Source organism: Ptychodera flava, chromosome 5 (assembly GCF_041260155.1).
Source record: "Ptychodera flava strain L36383 chromosome 5, AS_Pfla_20210202, whole genome shotgun sequence".
NCBI classification, from domain to species: domain Eukaryota; kingdom Metazoa; phylum Hemichordata; class Enteropneusta; family Ptychoderidae; genus Ptychodera; species Ptychodera flava.
Genome location: NC_091932.1, coordinates 43,920,239 through 43,940,555, shown reverse-complemented (window position 1 = coordinate 43,940,555; position 20,317 = coordinate 43,920,239). Strand labels below are relative to the sequence as shown.

At 36.3% G+C, this 20,317-nt stretch overlaps 1 protein-coding gene across 5 annotated transcripts in view; it reads left to right on the top strand.

Annotated features, from left to right (window-relative positions):
• Positions 1 to 20,054, top strand: part of LOC139134059 (uncharacterized) — a 51,475-nt gene extending 31,421 nt beyond the window's left edge. For all 5 annotated transcript variants that reach the window (XM_070700929.1, XM_070700933.1, XM_070700931.1 and 2 more), the window contains exons 2-3: positions 6,005 to 8,535; positions 18,298 to 20,054. In XM_070700929.1, coding sequence (XP_070557030.1) covers positions 6,093 to 8,501 — 2,409 coding nt within the window. In that variant the 5' untranslated portion in view covers positions 6,005 to 6,092 and the 3' untranslated portion in view covers positions 8,502 to 8,535; positions 18,298 to 20,054. The remainder of the gene's footprint in view (positions 1 to 6,004; positions 8,536 to 18,297) is intronic.
• Positions 20,055 to 20,317: the final 263 nt, after the last annotated feature.

Here is a 20,317-nt window from a genome sequence, read left to right as displayed (position 1 = left end):
AGGTCTTGTTTTATTATTTTATGGTAAGGTTGACCTTTGCATGTTTATTTGTTTGTTTGTTTATTCCATCACTCATCTGTCAGAGAAAATGCAAACAAAATACCAAGTTGAAACTAAAAGAAAGTTCATAGTACAAAACTTTAAATGGCCAACATAACATCCTATTGATCTGATGATGTGGAGTGTACACAGCCTACTGCAGCTCTTATCAAGTTTGTAACTAGTCTGGCAGAGACCCTGCGATTCGCGTTCTTCCCTGTTGGAACACGCGCGCGCCCTTCAGAGACGCGACGCGAATCCCAGGGTCTGGACGTTCTTGCAAGCGACCGGTCGGATTTCTGCTTGATCCGGGTACTTTATAGAACTCCACACACCCGTTAATCAAAACAAAAATGACAAGTAGCATAGCCAAATAAAATGAAAAATGAAAAATAAAAACATACCACGTATATAGGTCTACCAGCTACTAGTATATATTCTCTCCGCCCAGTTAGATAGGTTTTTCTTTTGACGTCACTACCCTTATGAATATTCATATACTTGCAAGAACGGACAGTCGCTGTGTCTGGCAGCGCGTGCTCACAGCTGCACAGCCTTCGAATGCAGGCCCATCGCGGCGCGCACAAAACAAGGCACAGCGACTGTGGAGAGTCTAGTTTGTAACCAAAAACAATTTTAAATAAGAAATTGCCCATTCATGAAAATATTTCTTGTAATGAAAAAACATTTTGGCCGTTTGACTTGAAAAAAAAGGACATGTATCATAACATCAGTTAATAAGTTTCCTAAAAATTAATCCTTATTGAGTCAGACTTACAAATGGTTTTGGTTCTGTTTTTCGGACATTTTACAAAGTTTTTGTCAATTTACTAATATCCAACTGCAGTCAGAATCAATGTGTGATCATCAAATGTGAACTGCCAGTATTTCCAAATCAGCAGTTTTCATGAATAGTACATGTAACTTGTGATTAGCATATTGCCATTATCCTATAATGAAACAAGAGCTGACATTTTTCATTCTAGACTTGCAAATTGTACAAAGTCGCCCAGCATCAATAAAACTTGTTGATTTGTTCATAGATCCTGAGGTAAGAATTGCCAAAATTAGTTTGAAGTTTAAATGAATGGCATAAAGGGATTTTATCAGTTGAAAGTTCGACCTGGGCAGATTTAGTACAGAATTTAACCTTGAAAGGAATGAAATGTCAAATCAGTAAAATTTGTGTCAGTTCCAGAAATAGCTTTGTACTGACACAGAATTGTAAATTAGTTGCTAGGCCATGGTGACACCAGGTACGTGTGTGAACTCATTTGCTGTGAGTGGGCTGGTAGTAAAACCTTTCACCAATGACTCCCACACTAAAGGTCATTTTGATGTACATTGTATACCTGGCTCTGATATCAGCTCTGTTCAATTTGAACTTGAATCCATACTTGCCATGTAAATGAAACTGCTTGGTTAATATTTGATTTAATAGGTCTGTCATTAGCATATAATGCCATGTAGTTTCACTCACAAATATCAGTACCTAGTAGAACATACGTGTACCAATCTAGCCCAATCTAGCCTATCAAGTGTTTGCTATCAGCTCTCACAACATACCTTTTTGTGTCTTTGTCTTTGTAAGAACAATTTGGCAATAATTACCAACAAAGAATGATGGTGATGTGAGATGTGCTGATGACTCAGACATACAATGTGGCTGTTTAAGTTGTATGGTAGTGAATATGTGTGTGGGCAGGGGACCCAGAAAGATTAAATGAAGCATAGATTTAGTTGCAGCTGTGATGTGGTGGAACAAAGTAGGTCTTGGTGCATTATTTATCTTTTTAAACCACTGCTGGGACATAACTCTCTACAATGATAATAATTATATATCTTATCCTTCTTTAAGTTCTGTGTCAGCTCTCCTGCACTGTGTACAGATAGGGATAGTTCTGTGCAAGTATTTCAAATGCGCTGTGACATTTTCATGTACCTATTATATACCACCTGTTGCTGAAAACTGACAACCAATATTGAAGAGGGAATGCAATACGACCTTTGACCCGTGTGCATTCTGACAATGCTATGGAAGGCTTCATTACGGTTTACACAGTATTTTAGAAAGTATGCTGTGAATTTCAGAATTTCAAAGCATCCCATCGTGGAAACAAAACCAAGCATTAACAGATTTTTAGTTGTAAACGTAGATCTTGCATTTTCCACTTCTTTTTCTGTATGCAGTGTGCAAAAACAGACATCAAAACTGTTACTTCAAAGGATTGAGGGTAAAGTTTTGATACGATTTCAGTCACTAGGTCTACTAACCATCTAGACTATGTATCAAATAACCACACCATAGGCTACTGTGAATGTGTTTCATCAGTCTTAAAGTACAACATCATAATCACGCCTCAAATCTATGTCCGTTTATATTCTGTTTGCACCATGACAAGTGTGTTACTGTTTTCTCATTTTGGCTGTGTTAGTCACAGGTTGCCATGATATAAAATTCTTCAAAGGCAAATAAATAATATGTGAATCATTTTTTTTTAAATATTATAATAAAACATGTTTTTGACTACATCATGTTTGTTGCCATGGTATTATAACACTGATGACAGTGTGCCAGTCACTGTCTCATTGACAAAACTGAAAGCTTTTCATTTTGTAATTGCTGAGCTGAAGTCTGCATTGAGATCATAGGATATCATAACAGTGTTAAGGTCTGCCATCTTCATCTTGCATAAACATCTCCCAGACCTCTACAGTAGTCAACATGTACTTTATGTACCGGTACATGTATATTCATGTCCAAGATAACATGTAATGGGTCCACTTTCTGTAGGTGAATGACGGGAAGCTAGTTTGCTGAGTTACAACTCACATGAAAGACACTAAAATTGTATTTTTCAAACAAAGATGTCATTTATCTGTCTATAGGGCTCTCATGTTTCAAGTCATCAGCTCAAAAGTTGTCAAATATTTCTTTCAGGTTCAAAATTCTGAATATATTAATAATAATAATATAATCTTTATGTCACTCTGAGAACTGTCGTCTCCCCCCTTTTAGAATGGTTAAGCCCCGCATATCTACAGAAAACATTAACAGGATTTCACCATTCTTGGGTTCCTGGGGTAGTCAGGTAAAATAATCAGTCCGGGTCAGCTCCAAAATTGGAGACTCATTATGATAATGTATTCCGGCATTCAGCCAATCATCGACCAGATTACATCATTAATAAAGTACGGGTCACGCTGTGTCACAAATTACCCACCAAGTGTGATCGGCAGTTTTGGGCCGCTTATTAAGCCCCTGTCTTGTGAATTTCGACGAATTTCGACAGTCAACATAATCCACGTGTTCTGCAGAAGGTCATGTCCAACAAGGAGTCCGATTAGTGAACAAATATTCGAAATATTGACGATTCATTTCTACCCCAAGTTTATCGATTTCGCTCAAGTACCGAGAATCATTTGTGGATGTTCGTCATCTCTATTAGAAATACTGTTATAAAGGTTATTGTGTAGGTACGCGTATAACATTTTGCAAGAAAGAAGAGCAATGTCAGAGCTTTAGAACGATACCTGTTCTGTAGTTGTCAAACGCAGACTAAAAATGGTACGCGATTTTGAAAATGTGTTGACAGAGTGGCCACACAACTGTTCCCCATACGGTAGAATTTGTATCGCTGCCATCTCCGACACAAATGGGGTATTCTGAACGATCTGTGTAGGTACACGATTTATATTTCGCAGGACTTCAAGCCAGAGTCTAGGAATCACAGCGATATATGGGGTTTGGTTGTCTTAGCCAGAATAAAACTGGTACGCGATTTTGAAATTGTGTTTTGACAGAGTGGCCACACAACTGTTCGACATTATGACAGAATACGGCGCGGGAGTTCGACACAGTATGGCGTACGTAACGAAGGACGCATGTGGAGGTTGCCAGGAAATACAATTTTTACTGATGGCGCGCTGGCCGCTGATTGGCTAATGAGAGGGGGAAAATATTATGGTATAGCGCTCCAATTTTGGAGCTGACCCGGACTGATAATGTACAACACATCAAAGTTCTCACCGACACATAGTGCAAAGACAAGTTCACTCCTTGTAATCTTGAAATTGGTCTGAAACTGACCATGAGAAGCACAATGTCATTTTGTTCATCAAACAATATTCATCATTATTTGCTTGGATTCACAAAAAACCTAGGTTCTTTCAACTGTAACAAGTATGATATAAAGCACTGTGTAGATTTGAAGTTTGACCTTGACCAATGTTGAATAGTCCTTGACCAAGAATGGGATTGTAAACATAATCTGGCCAGACTCACTAGGCCATTGTTCAAAGTTGACCAGTGTAAGAACCATACAGGTACTCAGTGAGAGGCAGATCTTTGGATGTTTTGTTGAAACTTTAGAGCAAGATACAAAAGGTAATTAACCACTAATACTACCCGCACAGACCAGACGTACTTTTTTGAAGCTTTTCATTTCCATTGCAAAGGTGAAAAAGAAATTTTGTTCTGGCACTTCTCTCAGATTTACACGCCATCAAAAGACTGCGTAAATTGACTTTATAGAGATATTAATTGTCATAAAACATCTGTACCCCTATGAGAATGCAAAGTTTGATCTACCATTGAAAGTATCAAATATACCATTGAAAGTATCAAATATACCATTGAAAGTATCAAATATACCATTGAAAGTATCAAATATACCATTGAAAGTATCAAATATACCATTGAAAGTATCAAATATACCATTGAAAGTATCAAATATACCATTGAAAGTATCAAATATACCATTGAAAGTATCAAATATACCAGAGGTCAAATGAACTCTGAAGTACAAGTTCATTGTTTTAAGTATTCTGTTTATGCCCATTGGACATGCTTGTTCACAAAGTCAGTTTTATCACAATTCCAGAACATGTTTGCCAAATATTGACTTGATGCAACTGTTGTGATCCTGACACATCAAGGTCAATGCCACAATCAATACATTGTTTTATTTCCAGCAAACGACTGACCTTTCCAGTGCAGTTATTTTCTCTATCATTACAATATTTCATGAATTTTTTCAAACAATTACACTTAGACAGACCGAATTTACTGAGTCGTGTATAATGTAGACCGTTACGGCCGTTTCTTCACTGTCCATTCCACAAAGACTTTATTCTCTTGAAATATCAGTCTGTTTGAATTTTAAATAACGGCTGCGTCTCTAAGTTTCACAATGGTGTCTTTGATCAAAGAAAGTCCTGCCTGCAACTCCGTGTGTGGTTGTTACAAAGAATTCCGCATCGTCTATTTTATTGTCTGAAATATAAATTATAGCATTAGAAATTCCAGTTTGTCTGCTAATTGTCTATATCTTGACCAGTTACAAATAATAATTATTGTCGTCTTTATTCATCACAGACAATGATCCAGGGAGAGTTAATTGTTCCCAAAAGTCCGTTGAAAAAACAAAATGGAGAGAATCGATACACCCAAAAAATCCACATTGAACATTCCCACGAGTGAAATCAATGACTTGAACCCCTGCCAAACCCACCTTGACTCATTCATTTGTGTTAAGAGATGACGAAACATTTCTCTTTTTTCCTCTGAGAAGTTGTCATGCACTGTTGGTGTTATAACTTACTGTTCCCACGCTCTTGACAAATTGACATTCAGAAAGGTTTGAGGCAACAAGTTTGTTAGGTTTGGCATAGCTCAAGAAACAACACAGTATCACGGACATGTTTGCCCAGAAACTTACGAAATGACATGGAAGCCATACATTGTAATGTTGACGTTGACTTTGTGTGGGCTCCAGCTGCTGTCACTATTGTTATGTAAATGTCCATAAGCGCACTACAGTAATCAGTTTCTACCTTTTTTGCGAAGTGGCTAGCTGATTAATTATTCATGAGTAGAGGAAGGAATACCTTCACAGCGAACAATGGCAACCAATCAAATGAATGACTGTATTTAAGTGGTTCTTTCTTTCTTGTCGCTTTTCAGAACAGGTAAATAAGGGTACCAACGGCTGCCACAGAGGTTACAGTCCGACAGTTTGAACTGCCAATACTGAAATGATACCACACGGATCATGGCTCTGACAGCACTGCCGTTTACCTACAGTAAATTTCCACTCAAGATCCTCAACAAGGGTCCGGAGTTCTTCAAAGCACAGGCGGAACACCAGGAACAGAAGCCACGGAAAACGGCGGCTGAACTGCTTGCCGAGAGCAGACACAGATATGTTAAAACTAGTGCAGGGGAGGACGTGTACAGTGACAAAAATGGCAGACAGGGTGAGACACAGCTATGTGAAGTAGGTGACGAGGAAAAGAAACTTCATAGGAATCGTTATGAGACCGTGATTTTCACGCCAGGTAAACAACAAAGTTATAACCTTGATGTTGTTAATCAAACAAACAGCACGGACAATGCACAGAATGCAAGAGTTCAACAGCAAGGAGACAGACCCCCTGTACCAAAGAAACCTGTACATTTACTCAAACCAAAACTGAATCCCAAGGATTTCCATTCCCGCGATGCCAGCTTTGACAGTGGTGTGTATCCGCAGTCTGGCCAGAATCACGCCAAAAACAGTGGTTTTCTTCAGAACGTGACACAGCAAACACAGACAGAACTGAGAAGGGATGCAGAGTTGGTGAATGGTCAGACTGCTTCACGCTACGTGAACACCAACAATGGTCTCCAGATAAGACATGCAAAGTCCAAAAGTGCTCCTGTAACCAACGTAGACAATGTCACTAAGTTGGTCAACTTGTTTAATAACTTGCAAGGCGATGACCAGACAGAAAATGTTGAGAGACCAAGAGACGATAGGTGCTTCAGTTATCATAATTCAGCCAGGGACATTGATGGACAAAATTATGGAGTTACAGATGCCAACCAAAACACTGTGAGACCAAAAAGTCCCAGTGCTCGCAGGTGTGTGAGAAGACATAATACAGTTACGGGTAACAGTGCAGTGGTGAGTCCACCAATGGAACACAAATATTATGAAAGCAAAGAATATGACACTATAGAAAACTTTTCACATTCAAATAGACGTGGTCTTCATATCCAAAATGAACTGTTCAGTGACAACAGGGATCCTTGTCCGACTCAAGAATGGCAACAAAGCCAGCCTGATGGCTACGGTACATTCCCCAAAAGCCCTAGATCTGTCAAACATGAATTCCAGTACACCATGAGACGGAACAGCTTAGGGAAAAGTCAGCTGCAGAGATGGAGAGATTTTCATCAACCTGCAAATGAAAACTCCAGTACTGCAATATCAAACAACAACATTGAAAGCTATCATGAAAGTAACGTCAGACGTGACAGTTTCAGTAAAAATCAAAGTGTCACAAAAAATGAATGGCTTCACGACACCAACAGAGTTCATAAGAACCCAGAGAAACATGAATTGCATGATGCCAGACACATTAACCACAGTACAGTGATTTCTGGAACAGAACCGTCTCCTGTGAAAGCTAGCAGACAAGATGTCACTGCCAAGAGTCCTCACACTGAAAAGAAATTCCAAATTTACAACCAGGATGGTGCCAACACACAGAAAAGTCCAAGTCCACAAAGACATGGAGTCAAAACTGTCACCATTAATATGACTCCTCCAAAAAGAATTGAAACTCAAAAGAGTGGACGAAGTGATCGTAAATCACCCTTGGAGTCACAGCTGTTGTCACTTCTCTTGACGGAATTCGAATACAAGACAGAAGTTGATGGCAAAGCAACTCCAATAAGTGATGCAGGGTTTGACAGCAAAGGTGACAGTCTGAAGTGGTCAAGTACATATCACTCTGAAAAATCTGCCAATGAAAACGAGACTGCTGATGATCACTGTCCACGTGACCGATCGCCAGTGAACGAGAAGGATCGTGCAGCATTAGAAAAGACTTTCCAACCTCGATATGAAACACACACAAGTTATGTCCCTGACTTTAGAAAATATTTCAAGTCAGAAGAAAACCTAATAGCCCGACGGTCACCCAATGTATTGATGTATGCTTCTTTAAATCGCAGAGACATTGCTGATAGAAATAATTACAGTAGGCTATGTGGTGACGATTTTGAAGTACTTTCCTACCACAGTGCAGAGTCATCTATTAGACATAAAGTACATCGATCTAGATCCGATGTCAGCCACAAATTTTCCAAACAAAATTACAACTCTGATGAGGATAGATTCTTCAGCAGAATGGGCATGGAGGATTCCACAATTTATGATCCCACCGGGACGGCGACGGAAGAAGTATTCCATATGATGCATGGACCAAGAGATCGGAGTTCAGTGTCGGGGGACAGCCACTGGCAGGACTTTTCCTGGCAAGGTGATTTGGATAGCCCAAAGGGACCATTTCACATGGGATTCCCTGATAGACTTCCAGATATCTCTCAGTCGGTCGTCATGAAGAATGCTAGAATCATCAAATGGTTATGTGACTGCCGAAAAGCTAGGTCAAGGTCGCTGAGTATATCATAGCCAAGTATTCCAATGGGTTCAACCCAATCAAAAGGTATGTATCATCCCTGATCTAGAAATTTTCATCAAAGTCAACCACCAAATATCAGTGCATTAATTTAAATTTAACCCTTCCACTACAGTGGTTTGGCCTAAATCCATTGTTACAAATGGTGAGTGTGGACCAGTTCACAGGGAATAGGGGTGAACAGGTTGATTTCACAGCTTACCTATTCAAAATATTAACCCCTTCACCCCTGCTATGGCATAATGGTCCAACCACACCAGTGAAAGCATTCTGAACAATATCGAAATTACCGACTGTTCACACAAATAATGACAATGGGAGTTATTTGTTACAAAACACGTCCCTCCACTGTGGTTACAAGACAAGGTGTCTGTGATGTACAATGAGTTGAAGGTGTGAACTGTTCTCAAAACAGGAAGACAAGTTGAAACAAAGCTTGTGACACATTTGTGTTTGAATAACTGACCGGTACTGTACAATGGTACCTGTTGAACCAGATTAGAATGACCTGTAAGATAATGTAGTCTAGCTGGCATAGATTCCAGAGTAATCTAGAATTTAGTCTGTTAATATGGGACTCTTTGAAGCCAAAGAGCCTTAAGTAAATGGTAAAATTCTAGATCAATTCCAAAAAAATAAATTTTATCTTTTCATCAAGTTAATGCAATTGGCTACCTTGATGACTTCTAGGCATAGACACAGCTATGGTAGGAAATGGTGTGCCTTTGCTATGATTAACCCAGAACAAACTAGAAGTCATGCCAAATTCAGAATAGATGTCTGATATATTTTTGCCACTGACTTAGAAGTTAAGTTTTAAATAGCAACAAGTTCACCTATTGCACTCCAAAATCAAAATGTACATTTATTTAACAAAACAGCGCAAGACGCAAATACCTATAGATCTCTTAATAACTGAGTAATCTTCAAAAGTGAATAAAAGCACCTTTGTTCACGGGTTAAAAGTTCTTTTTTTATGAACATTACAATATCCACTCCACTGAAGCAGAGATTTTCTAAGCTTTATAGACAGGGTTGTAATCTCATCAAAACTGGCTGGAAAATAGTTTGAGGATCAGATACTGTTAAAATTCTTAAATGTCTTAGTTGCTGTACAGGGACCTGTCCAAACTTGACCTGTTCAATTTCATTGTGTGGACCCATCCAGGCATCTTTAAATGTCCATTTCATTGTCCCTTGCACTGTAAGTGTCGGTGATTTGTTGATATTAACACAGAACATTCCACAACAAAGAGTATTAACATACAAAAGTAAACCCTTGTTCTCAGCGACAGTGTGATCAGAATCGCTTAGATTTATAGAGTGACCACCGACCACACAAAGCAAGCGACAATGAAATTTGATTACAATGGAGATGACCCTGGTACATTTCATAACTTCTACAGACTTCAAAAGTAGTTGTAATCAGAACGTGCATATTTCAGAACAAAATTTGATCTTCTTGTAATTTCACTTAATCGTTTGCGAAGTAAAAGTACTTTTATTTTAGCATAGAAGTTGATATTATCAGTGTTTGTTATCAGAAATAAGGGTAATTTCCAAAATAGGGCCAGGAAAATATGTTGATTGATGATACCTGTAATGTATTGCATAGAGTGACATGACCTCCTTGTGTCGATGGTTTTTGATATACATTTGAAACTGGAACAAAATTGATATTAATCTGTGATAACGAGTTCATGATACTCATTAGCTTTGACCCCAAAATACATTATATGCAAATTCTTAAAAGGACAAAGTCAGCCATTTTTTCATGAATTTTGTTTGATACGAGATACTATTTATATTGTTTGATATGTTGAAAGATAGTGAATGAATGGGTGACCATGCATATATTCGACCCCGGTTTTATACAAGTTAAATGAAACCATCGCTAAAATGAATTAATGGTCATGACCATTAATTCATTTTCGCAATGGTTTCATATGTCGTGTCTAAAACCTAGGTCGAATACACCCATTCATTCAGTATCTTTCAACATATCAAACAATATAAATAGTATCTTGTATCAAACAAAATTCATGAAAAAATGGCCGACTTTGTCCCTTTAAGAATAATTTTAGGTCAATTCCTTTTCATCATCTGATTTTTTGTTTGTGGTGGAAAGAGATGTAAATATTGCAATGCTCAAATTCAGTGAATTGTTCAGAAACAACAAATATTTGGACAGTTCTACCAGAAATAGGTCACACATTCATCCTGCATTTGCTTGAGTTTGCAGTGACTTCATTTTACTGATTTACATTTTGGAAAAGAGAACTGGCATATTTTATGTTCTTTGGAAACACCACAGCTTTTGAAACTACCAATGTATAATGGCTGTGTGGTGAAAAATGACTCCTGTCAAAATATTTATTTAAAAATATCCCCTTCAGGCCATTATATTGAGCCCAGTTTAGTCACTGAGGAATGTGTTTATTTATGGGTCAGGATGTCTTTCTTTGAAGTGAATGTCGTTGTTCTCGTTGTGGGTTATGTTGTAGACATGGTATGAAATATCACCTTGGAGTGGGTATTTTGTGATTGTCATGAAAGCTAGCATTCAGCTGTACTGGTTATAGAAGTTTTGGATTGTTCAGGATTCCTTGTAATGGAGACAAATTGTTTTCCAATAATGGAAGGTAATCACCTACATTCCAAACAACAGAGACATTTCATCTTTACAAAGATTTTATTTCAGGCCACACTGACAACAAAGGATTTCATCGGAGTCTAAAGACAATGCACCAACTTTGAGATTGCTCACAGCATGTTCACATTGCACAGTTTTGTAAAAAAGCACCAGGGATTCTAAATCTCATAAAAACATAAATAAGTACCACAGACAGTATGTCACAATTTGAAGAATATATCTACTTTTAAAGTTCAACTTTAGAATTTTAAAACGGTGGCTGTTACCTTTAGTCAGGGAAAGATTTGGAAAGCCAACATTGTATTGCTGTTTTATTGATTTGTAATATCAAAGTAATTTAGGGAATTTAATTTAAGCTTTCAGAACTAAATCCTGATGAGGTCGATTAAACTTCTTTGCATTGTTATTGATTTGCTATCATTGTAACTTTCAATACATTTACTTTTCTGAACAATGGCAAAGTTTATCATGCGTAGTTAAAGATCAGGTGTTTTTTTCGGCTTAAATTTGGACAGTGAATTCCAAACATTCCGCTGTGCATTGCTTTTAGTTGTGTACCCAAGCAACAGAGATGATTGTCTACTGAACAGTACCAGGGGCTATCACTATCAAACAACAATGGCTTGAATACAATGCCTTTGTTTCCAACATTCTACCACAATCTAGGTTTTAATACTCCCAATTCTAAACTCTTACAACTTTTCTCACAAATATTTAGTTTAATGAAATATCCACATTCAATTGGAAAGCATTAAATCATATTTTGTTTATTTTGAAAACGTTTGTGGCGATTTTCAGTTATTGTTGTCACTGTCAGTATTGACTGTAGAATGTGGTGGGAAAATACCGGTAGCTGTAAGACAGGTCAAAGGTCATAATGTTAAATGTTTTGCTTTATGTGTGGTATTCTGAACAAGCAATGCTTGGCTACCCATGCAGTCATGATCATACAGCTATTTCATATTGGTAGATGTTGGTAGGTGTTAGTAGATGTTGGTAGATGTCGGTAGGTGTTGGTAAGTGTTGGTAGATGTTGGTAGGTGTTGGTAGATGTCGGTAGATTTCGATAGGTGTTGGTAGGTGTTGGTAAAAGTCGATAGATGTCGGTAGGTGTTGGTAAATGTCGGTAGATGTCGGTAGGTGTTGGTAGATATTGGTAGGTGTTGGTTGATGGTGACATCAATGATAATGAATATCTGGAATACCTTTGATATGGATTCACTTCAATGTCAGAATTAAGCAAAATTCATAACACAGAGGCAATCATCATTAGGGAAAAACTGCATTAACTTGCATGGTACCTGAAACCAGGGTCCTTGCCTGACCAACTCGGGTGACAAACAGAAGACTTTTAATCCCCCAAGGTATTAATGTTCCATTGTTACGTTTATCTTATCCAGCTGGTGCCATTGTAGGAAAGGCAGGTCTGTGACATTAATCCTCTGATAACTTAAAGTAGGGAAGTGGGGTATTCCTAAGTTAATGGAGCTTTCCCGTAATGTTTATTATGCCGTAGTATTAGGTTAACATTAAGAAGCCAAAATTGTTTAGCAATATTCAGGATGAAGGTTTGTATTTTCAGAGATTTCTTGTTGTCTATGTTTTCTGCCATCAGTTATATTTTCAAGGATTTCTTGTTGCCTTTAAAAGATGTTTTCTGCCATTAGTTGTATCATCCCCACTCCACTGCAATGATACAATCATCCCCACTCCACTGCAATGATACAATCATCCCCACTCCACTGCAATGATACATTCTCGTCATCAAAAACAAGATCATGAAAGGGAATAGAACATTACACAAGACAAACCGTCCATTCTTGGTACATTGTACATACCATCCATGACACGCTATCTCTTGACTTTCAAATTATGATGACATAAAGAAAATGTTTCTTTTCTCAGAATAAAATGGCAAATCAATTAATTCCTTTTCACGATCAGACAAAATATTTAGATTGATACAGCTGTGATAAATGTGACACAATTCTGTCTTAGCTTTGACATTGAGAAAATTCTGCTGTTACAAAGTTAAATTCAGTGTCATCAATAAATATGCACAGAGTACATTTGTATGTGTTGATTTGTTCCGATTTCTTTCTCAAAATGAGAGTCATGCAACTCTCTGCCATGTTCATGTTTATCATCTATCGTAACAAAATAATATAAATCTGTTGAGGTGTACAAATAACAAATTCTATCTGTAAGTTACATGTCTTGTCAGCTTTTGAATGTTCTGTAATGAGTGAGTTTCAGGCCATGTGAAGGATTTGCAGAGAGTGATTTTCATGACCAGATTCTGGACTTCATTATGAACTCATGGTAGACAGCTGGTAGTGCACTTAAACATGAACTGTTACTTAAGAATTCAATAGCATGTAGAAATACAACACCCAGAGACCCTGAAAATGTCTTGTCATTAGGTAACCAGTCAGACACTTCATTGAAATACTGTCTTGTATATAACGCCCCTTGATGTTTTGTTACCATGGTAATTGGCTTAATTCCATGAGACTAAATTGTCCAACATAGCAACAGAAAGAATTTCTACTTGCAGCACATGGCCATCACAACAAGACTTTCTGTAGCTCTCTAAATCTGAGATCTGAACACACTGCATGTTGTACTAGGATGTGGTGTTACGTCATTTCCATATCTGTTATCTACCATGGTACATGTACGTAATAATAATGATAATAATATTTTATTGCTTGCTTGTAAATATAGGATTTACATCACATTTGTGGCAATAAAAGTGTGATATAAAAATAAGTTCAAATTTTTCTCCAATAAAGATAAAGTAATACAGTATAATAATAGTAGCTAATAATAAATATAACTAGGTATTTCTTTGTTTATATAAAGTAAAAATATAATCTGCAAGTTGTTCATTAAAGGATGAGTCTTGTTTTGTTAGTAGAGAAATAAGCTGATTTTCAGTTGTATCATTTGGGAAATTGATTTTACTGAAAAAGTACATATGTGAGAGATAAAATTTCAATGACACTTGATAAAAGGGCACTAAGATGAGTTTTATTTTTAACAGCACTTGAAAAACTAAGTGTCTCTAAATCTTATAACAGATATTTCAGTCACAGAGTAGCCTACCATAAAATATTCTTCACAAAAAACGAAGGAGACATTGTTTGCAGGAGACAGAGAAATATTCAGTTTCTTGAAGAAATGTTTAGTATACCGGTATGATTGTTCCTTCAGTTCTGTAAAAGCAGTTATCCAGGGTTCAGCAATATGTATGGAAATATATATGGAAAAGGTTATTATTGGAAAGCAAATCCCAAATTAAAGAATGTACGTTGTCAAATGTCTTCCTTCAAAGGAATTTCCAGTCAATGAATGATGTAAGCAAGAGTGTTTACTTTTAGGCAGATATCTATTCTCTGATGAAATATTTGATGCAATTTGACTACAAAACTGTCAAGGTAGCTTCAGCACTACCAGTTTAGCTGCAGCACTACCAGTTTAGCTGCAGCACTGTCACTTTAGCTGCAGCACAGTCAATGTGGCGGCAGCACTGTCACTTCAGCTGCAGCATTGTCACTTTAGCTGCAGCACTGTCACTTTAGCTGCGGCACTGTCACTTTAGCTGCGGCACTGTCACTTCAGCTGCAGCACTGTCACTTTAGCTGCAGCACTGTCACTTTAGCTGCAGCACAGTCAATGTGGCGGCAGCACTGTCACTGTGGAGGCAGCACTGTCAATTTAGCTACATCACTGCCATCCTGAGGAACATTTGTCTGATCAAATATGAAGAGTTTAGATGACTGTATCTTGTTGGTAATAGTGGTTGCATTAAATGTTGATATGTTTGCAGTGTATGTGTTACATAGTCATTTCAAGGCCACAACAATTTTAAATTTCTAGAATTGTTTCAGTATAGTTTTGTATGAATCACAGCTGAGTAATCAACATGAAGACTGTTGAAGTACCTGGAGTATTCAGCTTGTCAACATAATAATTTGTGTGCGATGTGTACATGTACCGCTGGTGTGTTGATATGAGAAGTTACATCTGAACTGTAATTCATTTGTCAATAATAACAATCCACACCACCCATACACAGTGCATCCTTTGTTGATAAACTGAATACTTGCTATTTTGACAGTCTGGAGAAATTAGGACCAAGGAATTTTAAGTCCTGTGCACAGAGCAATACTAGCAAAACTACCGTATTGTTAAAAGTTATAGCCACAGTAAATGTGATGGATTATCAATGTTTTGATGAAGGCCAGCTAAACATCAACTTGTTGCAATTAATTTGAATATTTGATATGAATATTCATTCTATATTCTACATAAATACCGATAATGAATTTTATTGTTAATATGAATATGACAAATAACAAAAAGTACCTAACACAAAAATGCAAACTACCTGATATTTTATACATTTCAACATTTTTTACAAAGATGAAGCGATGATCAATACACAGGACAAAATTAACACGAGTATTATGTTAGATTTATACAGTAACTATCCCTCTGTTGTATGTTTGACAGTGTATTATATGTTTTATCCTTGGGCCATTACAGTTTGAAATGCAATACTTTGATGGCTTCAAGATGTTGTACATTTATTACTACACACAACATGAAATGGGTAGTCAGGAAGTCAATGTATTGTTTAGTTTGGCATTTAAAGTTTAGTTTCAAAATATGATATGTCCCAAGCTGACTGGTGTTCTGAAAGTCCTTTTAACAATTTCATTTCCAGTTTTAATAGAAATGACTTTCAGTTGAGAGTTTGTTACATTGTTTAAACATCAATACATTTTGGAGCTGACATTGATTGAATGCTATAAACACTGATCTTCCAAATCTAAAGTTATAAAAAAAACAACTGGAAGCAATTTAGTTTTAAATCTTGTGAGAATTTTGCAGTTGCATTGCATGACAAATGCCTTAAGAATATTTGTTTCTGCAGGAACTCACACAAGAACACATATATCTTGGCAGACTTAGATCAGTCCATGTGTTCAGTCCTTGACCTGTCGTCTAAAGTGTCTCTATGATTGGTTAGAGGGGCATAATCCTTGACAATATGCCAACATATGGATGTCATGGAGTGAAATTTAATATTTGAGAGATTTTTAATGCCGTATCAAGTGATGAGTTGAGTAGAAATAATAATAGACATGATCAAAGTCAGTTTAATGTCTGCAATGAGATCAGCAATGAAATCACAATGAAATCATACTATCACCAATTTTTTCATGAAATGGAAAATGCAGATTTCAAGATGAATCATCTAGAACTAGAAGTGAATGATTTTACAAACAAACTCTCAGTTGTATGTCTTACAAAACATTTATGTTTATTTGAAATGTTGAACACCAGCAGTAAAAGTTTAAGTATTGGATACAATGATATTGATAAGTCTAGACACAGTTTAATCGATGCCCAGTGAAGGACAATTGTACAAGAAATTTACTTGCAACATGATATTATAAATGCTCCCTCCTCAAGAAAATGCCCACCTCAGAAAAGAAAGTTTTTAAGTTTTGCTCAAAGTTTCCCAAAGGAAACTTTCAACCACTCTCATTGATACTCAAGAGCAAAAAGCAGGGGTCACTTTGCAAAGTTTTAACTTCCAAAAAGAAATGATGTAAACTCTACAATTATTTGAATTTCAAAATGGCTACTATAATTGAGATGATAAAACGGTTGAAACCTCTTTTGTCATTTCAAAACCTAAAAGTGTTTCTGACGATGACATTGGCAATGTACCATAAACATGATTGCAACTAATTTGGGATAATTGGATTTTCATATTTTTCAAATTTCTCAAAAGTGTTAGGTGGCCTACAGCTGAATGTTGCAATATTAGAAATTACTCATAAAAACAAGTGTTTACTGTAAAAAGAAAAGCAGGTGAGATTACATTTGTAGATTAAATCGACATTACTTCACCATCCAATTATCCCAAATTAGTTCCAATCTTGTTCATATACAAACTGCCATGTTACTTTTGTAACTTCATCAAAATATATTTGCAAAATTGGTAGTTGACAGAATACTGGGATACTTTCAAATCTCATCACATTTGTGGCCAGTGTGTTGACACCAGTTACTTGTGTATACCATCCCATGCATAGTGTGTTCTTACAAGGACACACGTCATGATAACACAGGCTGCAATAAATTAAGAGACTGTTAAATACATTGTGTACAGGGAAAAAGGTTAATAATAGCAGTGACAAAGTGACTGGTTTGATGAAATACAATGTCATGACTGGCTGGTCGTTGAACCAAGACTACATGCACTGCCCGTTGTCAGTGTTTGTCATGTATATTAGTGACAGGCAGTTTTTGAAAGCCAGTTCGATGTCAAAATTTATGAAAACTCTATGCAATATATGTATGTGAAAGTTATGTGGCGCAAAGTTCATGTACAAACTCCAACCCAATATGATCTGCCAAACATATAACCACAGATACACACAGGTTTTAAATGTTCAGTATACATTGCTTTTGGTTGAGAGAAAAATTCAACCCCTTTATAATACCATTCAAATTTTCACATTTCATCAAACATAACCCTCTTTCTACCTCACTTTGGTACAGCCCTGTTTTCTCAGATGAATTTCCACCTTTACACAGAATAATGGAGATCAGAAAAGTTGAGCATGACAACAATTTTTCAATGAAACTCAGAAGATTTAGATGTGTTTATCAGGTCATTGTGTAGATAGCCAGAATAGAAAAGACAGTACAAAGTCTACGGCCATTAATCAGATGATGATAAATTTCTGTAGAGCCAAGAAGTACACTTTTATATCCTTGAAATGAATTTGGCTTTGGCTCATTTCTGATACACTCGAGTAATTTATGTCACATTTGAATTATCTGTTCTGTCTCTTAGCTTGGTTGCAAGTATTTTATCAACATCTCTCTCAGCATATTTCAGGGTTCTGACCAAAAATACTGATTTCTTAAATTGTAAATTATTTACAAAAAATGCCTGAAGATTATAATTGAATCATGAATAGTGAGCCAAATTTTATTTTGCAAACCGTCTGTAGATTTTTGTAACAATTTAGATGTTTTGTACATCATCAGCTTGGAATTCTTATTCAACAAATGTTTAATTCACAGAATGTTTTTCAATTTTATTTCAGGTTTCTTGCATTTCCCTGCAATTTATGGCTGGCAACTGTGATTTCAGTGGTGTGATGCAGCGCCCTCTTTACTCATTTGCCAAGCTGATGTTGGGGGCAGTATTCGTACATTCCTGGAAGACAAATTTACATGTAATGCAAGTTTAGGAACTCTTGCCATCATGAACAAGCAACTCTACTCAGTCACTCATGAAGAATCAAAGAAACTTTTTTCGACATGCGGTGTAAATATCATGTGCCTTGAATACAATTCACTCAATGAGAAATGCAGTTGTCAAAAACTTATCAGATCATAAATGCCTTGTCATAAAACTCGTAAAGACTAGATTACTGACAAAAGGTGTCATGTCATCAATGTGAGGAATTATTTACATTTGACAGACATTTTTCCAATTGAAAATTTCCATTTTTTATGTAAAGTACTGTTTCTTTTGCTTTACTTTGGGTATTTGATGATGTGTAGCTAAGCAAGAATAGGTATAAGTTATTTTTTCTTTTGGTGTTCCATGTTTTTGAAATACTTTATGTAAATGTTTGTAACGTAGTTACTTTAATTGGCAATGTTCTTGGCATTCAAATCATCTTCAGTGTCAGCAACACAAATTGCAATGCTGTCAGAATTTGAAGAAAACACTTTTTCCAATTGGAATCGACTGTGACAGGCCCTCCATGCAGGTGTAAATTCAACAAAAGGCCCCTCAGCTTTGATTAGAAGTGTATCTCAATACCTCTTTTGCCCTTTCCTGCCTGTTTAATTTTCATTATCAGGTCAAGTTCATTTTCAAAACTGGTAGAATATGACAAGCCCATATAATCTGTTTTGAAAATTATAAGAGGACTTTGAAGGTAGCAGGTGATTCATATTCATTTTGAATTGCTTCTGGATCACTTCCTCAGGCAAAGCAGATGAATTTATCGCGTTTCAACTTTTTCTTCCAAAATCGTTTTCAATGGTCTTTGCATTTCAATGTAATGTATAGTTTTCTTACAATACCTAGTTGCAGAAATACATCAAAAAATGCATTACATTTCTTTTGTTTTCATGAATAGATCTTTTTGCATTAAGCTTCAACACACATCCAATACAGTTTTAGTTACCATTCAGTTACTATGGTGACCACTTTCACTGCACATTGCAGTACTTTTGTTCAAACAAAGGTTAGACATTAGTTTTGGAGAATCTAACAGGGAAGGAATCCAAAAAAATGAGTAAACCCTTGATACAAACTCAAAACTTTGCCTTTTGACACTGTAAAAACCTGTCTTGAACAAAAATTTCTCATTTTTGACATTATGTTCTCTGTCTTTAGATTTTGAAAGGGCAAAATTCTTGTTTGATTTGCTTAAAATGATAGTAAGAGTTTGTACACTTTGAAGTGCACCTTTGGGGTCAAAGGTCAGGATGGGTTGTGGTTGTTATGGTGTACATAGAAATAAGACAACAACTTGAATTATGAAATGAGATTTGCCACTTTATTATAAATATTGGCTTGATGGGTGGGTATGGTGATCTTAAAATACATGAAGGATTGCGGAATAGGTTTTGTTGCTAAGAAACTATCATGCTCTCTATTTTCAAAGTAAAGATGAAGTGTCCTTTGAGAAGCAAGAACATATTTTTTTCTCTTCAGGTTTGTGATAACCTGTGTGAAACTTGATACAAATATAAAGTTTTATCTGTGAACAGCTTGAAGTCTGATCTCAGAAAGCAATGTTACAAGTGTCTTAATAAGGTTATTAAAAATCTTTTTCATTAACTTGATACTTTCTGTTTGACTTTCTCAGTGTGCAAATGCAAATATTGCATACTGGTATGTTGATAGCCCATTTCATATATATAATATATGTGTGTGTATATATATATATATATATATATATATATATATATATATATATATATATATATATATATATATATATATTGTGTGTGTGTGTGTGTGTGTGTGTATTCAATGCATCTTTGCAGATAAAGGTCTTTTCAGAATTATTATATGCCTCATATATCAAACGTCACACCCTC